Source organism: Patella vulgata, chromosome 7 (genome assembly GCF_932274485.2).
Source record: "Patella vulgata chromosome 7, xgPatVulg1.2, whole genome shotgun sequence".
NCBI lineage: Eukaryota > Metazoa > Mollusca > Gastropoda > Patellidae > Patella > Patella vulgata.
Window position 1 is genome coordinate 47,169,213 of NC_065885.2, and position 12,590 is coordinate 47,181,802.

General features: G+C 36.4%; 1 protein-coding gene across 5 annotated transcripts in view; it reads right to left on the reverse strand.

Annotated features, from left to right (window-relative positions):
• LOC126828369 (uncharacterized) overlaps positions 1-12,590 on the reverse strand; it is a 135,696-nt gene that overhangs the window by 79,502 nt on the left and 43,604 nt on the right. For all 5 annotated transcript variants that reach the window (XR_007683005.2, XM_050558139.2, XM_050558138.2 and 2 more), the window contains one exon: positions 7,362-7,477. Coding sequence is in view for 4 of the 5 variants with exons in the window: in XM_050558139.2 (XP_050414096.1) it covers positions 7,362-7,477 (116 nt within the window). In the remaining variant the exon portion in view is untranslated. The remainder of the gene's footprint in view (positions 1-7,361; positions 7,478-12,590) is intronic.

Here is a 12,590-nt window from a genome sequence, read left to right on the forward strand (position 1 = left end):
CAGCCTGCCAACTTGGTGGGTTTCGTTGTCTCGTAGACCTACGGGGTCCAGGAACAGATAGTATGAATAATTTTGGCAGTGGTTCTTCAACTGATGAATCATCACCGGAAACTGGTGTCACTTGACCCTCTTCTACACCATCTTTAAAAACTTATTCAAGGTCCGAAACTATAACATCTTCTATTCCTGTGTCATCAGCTGCGGAGCTAGTCTGAGGCAGGAAGTCTGTCTCAACCACAATATACACAGGTTCTTCATCTTCTTCGCTGTCACCGTTCCCTTTATCGTCTTCGTTAGTGGTTTTAATTGAAACTTTACCTCTGGTATGGAGCTAATTGGTAAAAGATGGTTTCTGTGGAGAGTACGTACACGCTTTCCACCATCTTCACTTCTAACCTTGTAGACGGGAATATCATGATTTGGTTGGCTCAGCACTTTGTAGGCGATGTCTTCCCATTTATACGAAATCTTGTGTCTTCTGTCTTTGGACGCTAATCGTCGTACCAACCCACTATCACCAGACACGATCTTGATATTTCTGGCTCTGTTGTTATACTGCCTCTGTCGAGTTTCCTAGCCTTTGTTAACTTTAGCAGAAGCTGTCTTGTAAGCATATTCAAGCTTATCTTTTAAATCATTTACACATGTGTTATACAATTTACTCTCATCTTCATTATTGACAAGCCCCAGTAGGATATCAATCGCTAGGTTTGCTTTACGGCCAAACATCAGTTCAAAAGGGGCGTATCCGGTAGCTAAAAGGGCTAGTGGAGTTGTATGCATGTACAAGTGTTGCGCCATAAGTCTTCCAATCTCTCTTCTGTTCTGGTTGAAGCGTTCCTAGCATATTGAGTAGTGTTCGGTTGAATAGTTCACACTGTCCATTGCCTTGGAGATGATAGGGTGTGGTTCTCGATTTATCCACACCTGTCAGTTGACACAATTCCGTTTCCTGTCTCCTAAGATATATTGGACACTGTTGGGCGTATTATTCTATATTGGTTGATATCCCAGGACAGGAAGCTCTAGGAAGAACAGCTGCAGCCTCTCTTGATCTTTGTACACAGTCCGTCGAAAACGAGTTTCGGATCTAAGGACGAAGTGTCCATATTCCCTCTGCAGACCTGCTTCTTCAGGACATGTAGGCTTATGGCTTGGTCTTATATTCTTCTCTGTGTCATTTGAAACAAACTTAAGCAAAGGATCGTCAAGCTGCGTTTGTCTCCAAGTCTTGCTGTCAACTATTGACGAAGTATTCTTGATGGCATCATGTATCACTTGTTGGGACATGCTGGTCGAATGGATGTACCCACTGACAGTTTAAATATCTTTCAATGCACCCTACAATCTCTTCTTTCACCTTAATAAATCTATCTTTCTCCGCGCTGCTGGTACCTCCTAATCTACGTAGGGCATCAGCATCTCCACTTTTCTTGCCAGGTCTGTATTTGATGAAAAAATTGTAGTTGGTAAGAGCAGCTAACCAGCGATGGCCTGTGGCATCTAACTTGGCTGTGGTAAGAATTTAAGTCAACAGTAAAGCTGTTGCTGTAAAGATGCTGATGGGATTTTTCTGTGGCAGCCCACTTTAAAGCCAAAAACTCTAGTTTATGTGCAGGATAGTTCTTCTCAGCTTTAGATAGTCCTCTACTGACATAACAGATGACTCGTTGCTTATCGTCCTGTTCATGATAAAGCACAGCTCCTAATCCTTGACCACTAGCATCCGTGTGCACTGTAAATGTTTTTGTAAAATCTGCATATCCTAGTATTGGTGGATTTACTTGGCAACTTTCAGTTTCATAAACTTCTTGTTTTTGTTCTGCACCTTTCTTCCCCCTTTTCATATGCCCACATTTTCATTTGTTTGTAGACACTCCACAGGTCACAATTTTTATCCGATTCTGACGAAACCTAAAATATAGGTCTATCTCATAAAGGCCTCGATTTCTTTCGGTATTGGCATGTATCGGACCATAACTTCATGGATTATGGCCCCTGATTATACGAAAAATCACGTTTTAGCTTGTTGACACGATAGAGGTCACAATGTTCACCCGATTTTGATGACACTTGAAATGCATGTTCATAACCCAAAGATCTTGGTTCTTTTCGATATTAGATCGTAACTTCCTGAATTATGGCCCTTGATTGTACGAAAAATCTCGTTTTTAGCTTGTGGTCCCTCTAGAGGTCGAAATTATTATCCGATTTAAAAAAAAAATGAAATAATCACCGTTACACTATAATGTTCGTTGAGTTCGAATTTCGTGAAAATCAGACCAAAACTGCCGGACAAAATGGCGGCCCCTTGTACGCAAATACAAATTAGCATTTTTACATGACTGTGTAAATAGCGAATTTAACATATGTAAATAAGAATTTACATCCATAAAAGTAGGCATATTAACATACGCATTACAAGGTCAGGAGTTAGAATTATGGGGGTAATTCCGCCCGAAAAAAAGCTACTTGTTTTTTTAATAGGCAATTAATTTGTTTTCCAAATTTTGAGAATAACAGATATTAGTCAATCTTGTTGACAAATTCATATTTGGTTAATTCTTACTGTTACAGTATTGGGTCTTTAAGATAGGTTCTTGACGACAACACTAGTTTAAGTATAGGATATTAACCTACCCGAGGTTGATATGATAAGAGAACACGCGGGCGAAGCCTAAGTGTTCTCTATCATATCAATCCGAAGGAGAGTAGGTTTATATCCGACATATACAACGCCATTTCGCCCTTAAATTTAATGGGCTCTTCTATTAAAAGGCAACAATGATTGGATAATTGCTCGATAGTTTCGGAAAAATAACGAAAATACCGAAGTAATCCAGCGAATGTACGTGCATGTTTTTGTTTATACGTCGCCATTTTGGGGTAATTGAATTGAAAGCAATAACAAAATGGATAGTAATACGAAGTCAGACGTATAATCAATTAATCAATCCTTTTTAGCCAACATATTGACGATGGAATAGATGTGAATGCAAATATCGATGAGGATCTATCCAAAGCCTGAAGAAAATTTGGATCAAAAGGCAATCTTTTCCGATAATTCTGACAGTGAACCGTGATTGAAGGTTTTCGGTATGCTCAGAAAAGGATTTGACCGACTGTACCCAAAAATACTTTACAAAGGAACTCTTGGAATGTGTGGAGAACTAATCGAAATGTGGACGGAAAGAAAATTATGAAAGATATCTTAGACATGGAGTATGGATAACCGATTTAAATATGCCGATAAGTACGCCGTCTATTTCGGTCCTGAATGCTACAAACTGTACCATAACAATTTTTAATCGTTCTTTGTATTATTTAGATCATCTACGTCATCAGCGGTTGGTATGAGATGACGTCATTAGCGGTTGGTATGAAATATAACTGCTATGGACAAAGAAAAATCTACCGCCAGTTGTATATCTTCATATAATACTTTTATTCTTCTTTAAACATATGTACAAAACTTAAAGGAGAATATTATCACAAAAAGTTGCTTTAATATGAAAACTAAGTTAATATTAGAATATTTTCAGCCCTGCGAAATTTTAAAAGTCATTCTAAATATTTTTACAAAGGAAAAATATACCAAAAAAAACATAGCCTCGTTTTGATTCTTTCCGTGAGTGACGGCAAATACGACAGACGTTGTGAATTTCCCTATAGAAGGCTATTGCAACTGAGCACCGCATCCCGTCATTTTGTTTTACTGGAAGCATAAACATGGCCAATTGCATTGTTTGGGGTTGTATTAATAGCACAAGCAATAAATCAGGAAGCACGTGTCATTTTTTTTTTTGAATTTCCAAGCGAGGCAACACGCAGAATGGTCTGGACACAGTGATGTCAACAAGGCGATGTCAAAACACGCTTCTAGTTGTTCAGAGCATTTTGATTTATCTGCTTACGAACATGACCAGTGAAATTTTAATAATATTATGTCGATCAAGATATAGCAGTTATGTTATCTTTCAATGTTAAACTGTGCATAGTTCTATGGGTAAACTGTCTAGTCGTTCGGATGGGACGATAAACCGAGGTCCCGTGTACACATTGGTGTGCACGTAAAAGATCCATTGACAGATGGAATTCGATATAAGAGTAGGCCGTAGCGCCGCTGCCCGGGCAAAATTTCCCTCCTAGCACACTGTATGGCGTATGCCCCAGGTTAGGAGCAGAACAGTAGGACGTTAAACCCCATTTCATTTCATTTCTATGGGTAAACCGACACGCCTTCAAAATCTAGCAACAGAAATGACTGATATGTAACCATAGCAACGAAATGTAAACAACACAGCTAGGTAGGGAAGCTAAATACTAAACTAAATGTAAATTAATATCCCCACTTCGACGCGTCTTCCGCGTCAGTAGTAGGTGTTTGTCTATGTCGACGATTTTGCAGTCGATCATAGATAGTCCTAGATGTAGGAAGTCCGTAAGATTTAAATAGGTAAATGAGTGTGATGGAATATTTTTTCAGCGATACTCCGGTCTGATGCCGATAGTCCTATGTTATGTATGTGATCCTCGTTTTTCAATTGTTGCACAAAGAAAGTAATCTAGGGCGTATAATACCGTATTACCCTATGGCTAGGGTAAACTTATTGGAATTATTAGTTTTTCTCTGATATATTTCCACCGACGAAGCGGGAATATCAATAAATGAAGCGAAAAGTTATCGAGAATCCAACTCAAGGACTGTGGACGTGGTGATAAGACAAGGTAGGCCTACGCTATTTTGAGTGCCTATTTATCATTCTTCGTGGCTAAAAATCGTAGAACGGTCCGAACCATTATCGTCACCGTTGTTGCTCGCCTTTCTAATTGGCTCGGAGTGATTTGGAAGAACTTTCATGGTGAAATCAATGTCTGACAAGCTGTCACTTTCTGCCGATGACATATTGAAATATACATCGACTGCTACACGAGAGTCGCCTCTTACGTCATGTCACGTGATTTAGCTTCAGCTCATTAATTGTCGGTTGTTTCCGTAATCGCGGAAATCCGAAGGTGCTTTTTAACGTTCTAGTTACTAAAACTTTTTTTTTTTTTTTTAAAAAATAATAATTCTGAAATCGGCTACACAATGAACTAAGTAAATGATAAAATTAAACTTTTACTATAGCTTTCCGCTTTAAAACTCCGTAATAAGCTTGTGTTTAGTGAGTCATGGTCCTAGCTCGGCTTGACACCCTTGGGTGCCAACTCCTAACTAACTTGCATGGCCGCTGTCCGGTCTTAACTCGAGAACTGCCTGGTCCTAAGTTAACTTCTAGACGCCCTCGCCTAGTCTCTGTCCTATCTACTTTTCATTTCTGCTTATAAACCCTTTCTAGACAAAAGATGATCGAAGAGATTATACAGATACCTATATTGCATCATAACTCAGGGAAAGGGCAGTAACTAATGCCTTCCACGTGGCCGTTAGCAGTGTCAGACCAGTGCCAATGTCATAATCTGATCAGGTTAATCGATTTCATGATTGAAGGCGTTAATTGACATTTTTCGACATAATCTCCAATAATGTAACCCTACGTCATTGATCGTAATTAACCAATCGGCTAATTAAATCTTATTCAGATGTAACTGCAAAAACAAATTAATGGTGTCAAAAACAAAACAAAATATTATATGTAATTAACTACGGATAAAGAGAGAAAAATTTTAAGACACAAATTTAAAGGGATGGTCGGGTCGGGAAAAATACACATGTTTGGTTTGGTCAAATGCTATCAAACAGAACTAGATTCAGCTTTATACAGCTAAATCCAATCATTGCAGAGATTGTGCATAGGGAGGGTTTTGGGTGGGTTGGGACTGTATTCCCCATAACACTATGAATGTTTAGAGTAACTTAAATAGCAAACAGGTACTTACATAAGTTATACATATTCAGGGTATAGATAGGAATAAATTATAGTTAGTATAATGATTCACAAAAGAAAAAAAATAATAATTAGCACAAATTTTAAATAGTTAATGTCTTTTTCACCGATTAGAAAGAATCCGCTGACGCTGCATTGATGTTAGTAATGGGAACCGCGTTGTGCACAAATTTATATAGAGCTCTTGGTTTAAACGACCTGTAAACGCGAACAATAGAACTTATATCGAAAGAAGCACTTTCTGAGAAGAACGTTGGTTTAATTCAGGAACAGTAGATCAGGAACCACCACTTTAACACACGAAATGTGAATATTGCTAGCTTGTTGAGATGATCATTTACCATACTTCATACGATTTCACCATTAAAACGTTGGGCGCCATAGTTACGGGGTCGTTATGAAAAACACGCCAAAGACATGTAAGATTCGTTATTCAGTTTACTCAATATAATATATGAACTTAAATGGCCTGCATTAACCCTGCGACATAGATATCATCGAATATCAAAAGACCAGGAATAGTTTACAAATCTTTAGAGCTAATTCAATTCATAGGAGATACATGATGTTACGTCGTCCTGCAGTAACTTCTCTGCTAGAGTAAGCAGATATGGGGTGAGAGATTGGAAGACATTTTATTTTTGATTTTTATGTAGACTTTATATCCTGCATTGATATAAAAAGATATGGGGTGAGAGAATGGAAGACATTTTATTTTTGATTTTTATGTAGACTTTATATCCTGCATTGATATAAAAAGTATTTAAGGAGAACCCTGTGTTCCTGATACATAGACGATTTGGTTTCCGAGTCTATGGAGAAATCTCATATCCCAGTCCGTCTTTAAGTCAATAACGCAAAGTCCTAGATTTGAGATCTGAGTCATTATTTTAGCAATCATAACCCAATGAGGCACTTGGATAAACGCAGGTATACGGTAGATAAAGTACGTATACGATAGAGGATTTATGGTATTTTGTGTCATTATGGTATTTGTATTGTTTCCTGCAAAACGTATATCAGTAACAGTAAAGTTATATTGTCGTCAGCTGTTTTTAACTAATGCATTATAGTGGTTCCTTTCTTATCCTAACCTGTGATTTTAAAGATGCTTTATGTAAACACTAAATATGCCTATTGCAGATCTTTCTTTTGGCCTCAAATATTATGTAAATTATTAATTTGACATTAATCAACTAGCTTTACCATCGGCTGGCTGTGATTACGAACGGATTGTTACACGATCGCCATTAAATTAAATAATTTAAAACACCCACACAGCAGCTTTGATGTTAAGAGCAAATTTGATGACTCCGGAAAGAAACGTTCTAGACCGCTTAATATCGATAGGGTTCATCCGCTCGATTTCTACAGTGCATTTACCACGTTCATATCCGGGCATACAGAACTGCATTACCGAAGATTAAACAACGAGATACCGACAAGCCAAATATAAGAAAATATATTTACCACATCCTTTAAAACTTGAGGGAGAATATGTAGATTAATTCCAAGATTTGATAGTATTTGCCTCTGTTGTTGAAATACTTTATCTGTACCCCAGTCAACACCCACAAATATTTTATCTGCAAAGAAATAGATATTCAATTTCCTTTCATTCCCTACAAGTACAATACTTGCGATACTTTAAGGAGAACTCAAACGCAAAAAGTTGTCATTGTGACATGGGTCGGACTCAACGTCCGCTCCTTATTGGTTGTTGGGTGTTGTTCATGTATTGGACAGGGAAAATTACTTCTTAGCTGAACTCGTAATGGACAATATTGGTGTCAGTCATTATAACATATGCGATAGAACTGGTTAAACCCGTTCTAAATGTAATTTGAACACAGAGATCATTGCTACACGTAATGAAAGTTTCAACAAACGGTAGTGACGAACGCTAAAGGAAAGCACGGGTTATCCTTCTATATAACTGACTGAAGTGACAAGTGATTACAGATACACGGGCATGAAAATCACGTCTAAAACAAGAAAACACCCATCGCTATCAAATAGATAGCAATCTTGTAGACAATGTTTACATTAATCATCCTTCAATCAAAATATGCAAACTCATCACGAGGCTGTGTGAACAAGTATGGACGCAAAATATTTCTCTGTGAAACTTGATTTAAAAATAGTGTAATCCTATGGATAAAAGACTCTTATAGCAGAAATTAGTTAACCCAACTCTAAAAGGAAGAGTACAGATCATATGAATACCAAAGAAAACACAAAGAGTGGCCACAAACGGAAGAAATCAAAAGGACAAAGCAAGAGTAACACCAGTCACGGAAAGCCATGTAGAAAGTTAAATGAGAGTATTGAGAGTAAAAAACGACAACAACACAGGATATGAACGAACATAACAATACTATGAGCATTTTCTGTGTATCACCATCACACGACCAACAATGCACCCCAATGCTACAGCGCCCAGAAATCCAACATATTATACAACAACAGAACTAAATAACCCCAAATATACCCATGGGTGAATATTATGTAAGTAGTCCCTTCCAACACCATATGAATCCCGTTATGCATTCAACAATGAATCAGAGCCAAGATATAAGTAGTAAAATCGATAGACTAGTTCAAAATGTTGATCAGATGTTTCAGAAACTTTATGTTGTAGATCAAATCAGTGCAAAACTTGATACTTTTGAGACAAAAATTAACGGTTTCATAGAAAATGTGGATTAACTGTCAAATCGTATGAATAACATTGAGGGTGGTTTAAATGAAGTTAAAACAGAACAGGCTGAAATGAAATCAGCCACTTCTAACCTCCAAAACGAACTCAATCAGGGTATGACAACAATGAAACAAAACTATAGTGAGTTGTTTGAAGGTCACTTGGATCTACAAACTAGGTCAATGAATCTGATGATGAGGATACAGAATCATTGCTCATTGAATTCATGAAAAAAAAGTTGAAACTTAATGCCCCCCCCCCCCCGACTTCCATAGAGCTCATCGATTTGGAGTAAATGTTGATGGAGGACCAGCATATTGCTCAAGAAATATTGTGTGCAGATTCAAAAAGGAGCTAAATCGCTAATATTTAGGACCTAGAAATTGACGCAAATGGGTGGCAACGCATATAATAATGTAATCTGACTGTATATGAACTGATTTACATTCAATTGTTTCCGTTTTTATTCTAATTTCAAATCAGTTAGGTCCAGCGAAATACCGCATGAGTCTCGACCGAATATAAATTTCTAGCGTCTGGTTATTCCAGTCAATTGCGCATTCTCTCCAGATAAGTTATGGCGTCGCCGTATGACAGTGGAATATGTCTATCCTCGCTCTTTCTGGTCACTTGCTACAAATGACGACGAAACGCATTATCGTACACGATTCGTGTACTAATGGTTAAATGTATATTTTGTTTTAAATATTGGATATCAGAAGCCTACCTTTTCCTGATAAGATACAAACGTCAATGTTGATTTTAATTGGCAAATAATTCGTGTTTTCAACGTTTAAGACTTTGGATGATATTGAGTTAGAGACTTTGCTACTTTAAGGGTGAGAAATTGTTAGGAATTGTGGCAGCTTACTAAAAGGGGGTAGTTATGGTATAAGAGAGCAGTTTCCAGAAGAAATAAACGAAAGACGAAAATTTTTATGGCCATATTTTAAAGAAGCTTAAATTCAGAAACAGAAAGTGTCGCTAAAGAGAGATAAACTATATATTGATGGGCGAGAATTTAAACCACCAAATGAGAGACAAGGAGACAACGAAATGGTAGATTCTCAAACTAGATACGATTTACAAGGTGCGCGTCCCAAACAGAGAAACGGGCTAAATCAACGGGTAACCCGAATAGGGCCCCAGAATAGATATGACAAATAGGAATGTCATGGAGGATCACGTGACTTGTACGACAACAAAAAGAACTAATCAGTGAGACTGTCGATGATGGCGCTCCATTCAGAGTGAATGAAAACGGCCAAGGCGTAACTTATAAAATTCGTATGCCCGTGTTAAACGTATGTGGGCTAAAAAGAAAACTATTGATTCCTGATTTTCCAGAGTTTATCAAAGAACAAGATTTGCTTTGTTTTACAGAAACAAAATTAGATGACATAGATGGAATTATAGCGAATGATTTTAGTTTTATTTCTAAGAATAGAAAGAAATTATCTTGTAATAGATCAGGTGGAATTGCTTTAGGTTATAGGAAAAGTTTGTCAAAATTCATACACCCTATTACTACAGACAGCCAATTTGTTCTTTGGTTTTATATTGACCGTGGTATTATAAGATTAGCACAAAATATTATTTTCGGAATCGTATACATACCCCCCGATAACTCCTCATACACAAGTGAACATGCATTCATTGAAATTTAAACTGAATTCCAATCCATTACGAGAAATAGCCCATATGTGACACTGGTTGGTGATTTCAATAGTAGGACTGCAAACTTGTTAGATTTATACATGACTCAAATTCTCTAGACGAAATAGGTGAACAATTCGCCGAATACAGAGAAGCAACCAACGAACTAATTAACTTAGGAATTACCATTCGAAGGAATAGCCCTGACAATTTTGTAAATACGTTCGGCAGAAGACTCATTAAATTTTGTAAAAACAATAATATTTTCATTTTAAATGGAAGATTTCATAAAGATCAAGTAGATAAACGTACAAGTAGAAATCTTAGTGTAGTTGATTATGTGATATGCTCTACTGATGTAATTGAGGTCATAGATTATTTTGAAATATTAGACCACTGTAAACTCTTCTCCGACCTCCATTCGCCAATACTTTTCGGTGTGCATACATCTAATACTATCCAACATTATCGAAACACAATCCTGAATAAAACAAATGGACAAACAGAACGTATTCGGAGATGGATACCCGAGAAGAGTACTGAATTTGTAACAAATCTAGACACTGTAAAACTTGACAAAATTGCATTTAATCTAAGTCAGGAGCGTGAAAACTGGGAAGACACTAGTCACTTTCGAATAAAGGAAATTGTAAATAATATGTCATCATTGTTTGTTCAAAGCGCCAAAGCAACTTTCGGTGTGGTAAATTATAATCCCATAATATAAAACAAGGGCCATAACTCTGGCAGTAATTATCAGAAATCGCTGAAAACCAATAGGCTTCATCATCTTATGACCTTAAACACTGTGTATCAATTTAATGTCAATCGGATGTTAACTTTAGCCTCTAGAGGTGATCAAGGGGCCATAACTCTGGCAGTAATTATCGGAAATCGTTGAAAATCAATAGGTTTCTTCGTGTCATGACCTTAAACATTGTGTATAAATTTAAAGTCAATCGGATATTAACTTTGGCCTTTAGAGCATCCAAAAGATTTTTTGAAGTGATCAAGAGCCACAACTCTGGCAGTAATTATCGGAAATCGCTGAAAATCAATAGGCTTCTTCGTCTCAAGACCTTAAACACTGTGTATAAATTTAAAGTCAATCAGATATTAACTTTAGCCTCTAGAGCGTCCACAAGCAACTGTGGACGCCGGACCGAGGGACGGACGGAGGCGACGACAATATACGACCACATTTCAATGTGGGCGTATAAAAATGAAAAAAGTGAAGATAACAAGTGGTTTACACAGAACTGTAGGAACAAACGACGAAATTATAGGAGAGCTTTAAGATTATATAAATTGTATGGCACAGAGTTATTTAAATCAAAATTGAAACAAAATGAATTTGTTTATAAAAGAGCAATTAAAAATGGTATAAATATTTACAACGTGAAAATACAAGATGAAATGAGAACGCTTCGATCCAAAGATCCTAAGCCATTTTGGAAAATAATAAACAGACAAAATAGGGAGACCAACACTGATATACGTCTTGATTTATTGTTCCAATATTTTGAAAATATAAACGCAAGTAAACAAAAAGAATCAGAAACCGAACTAAAAGTAAATTCTTCTGTGAATGATACAGATAACGATATTTTAAATAAACCGATTAGCCGAAGAGAAATATATAAAAGTATTAAAAATGTTAAAAATACCAAATCACCAGGTAAAGATTTAATAATTAATGAATACATCTCGTCTGCTATAGACCATATGATTGAAATTTATGAATATTTATTTAATTTGATATTTGATACTGGTATGCTGCCAGATATATGGCTTCGAGGAAGTATTGTCCCAATCTTCAAAAACAATGGAAGTAAATCGGATCCAGAGAACTAAAGGCCAATAACGTTACTATCAACCATTAGAAAATTATTCACCTCTATACTCAACTCCCGTTTATATCAATATCTTGACGAACTATCGATCTTAAATGAAAACCAAGCTGGTTTTAGAGCTGGATACTCAGCATCTGATCATATATTTTCTGTCTTATGCTGGATACTCAGCATCTGATCATATATTTTCTGTCTTATGGTTTGGATTGTTCGTACTTGGTTTTATTTTATTTTCACTTTATTCATTAATTGAATTATTGAAATCAAAAAAACGAAAACTCTATTGTTGTTTTATTGATTTTGAAAAATGTTTTGACTCGATACAAAGAAATTATTTGTATTCAAAACTTTTACTAAATAATATAAATGGCAAATTTTATAACATCATTCATAATATGTACTTGAATATAAAGTCTTGTATTATCCATAATAATGAGAAATCTAGCTTTTTTCCATGTGAAATATGTGTAAGACAAGGAGAAAATCCAT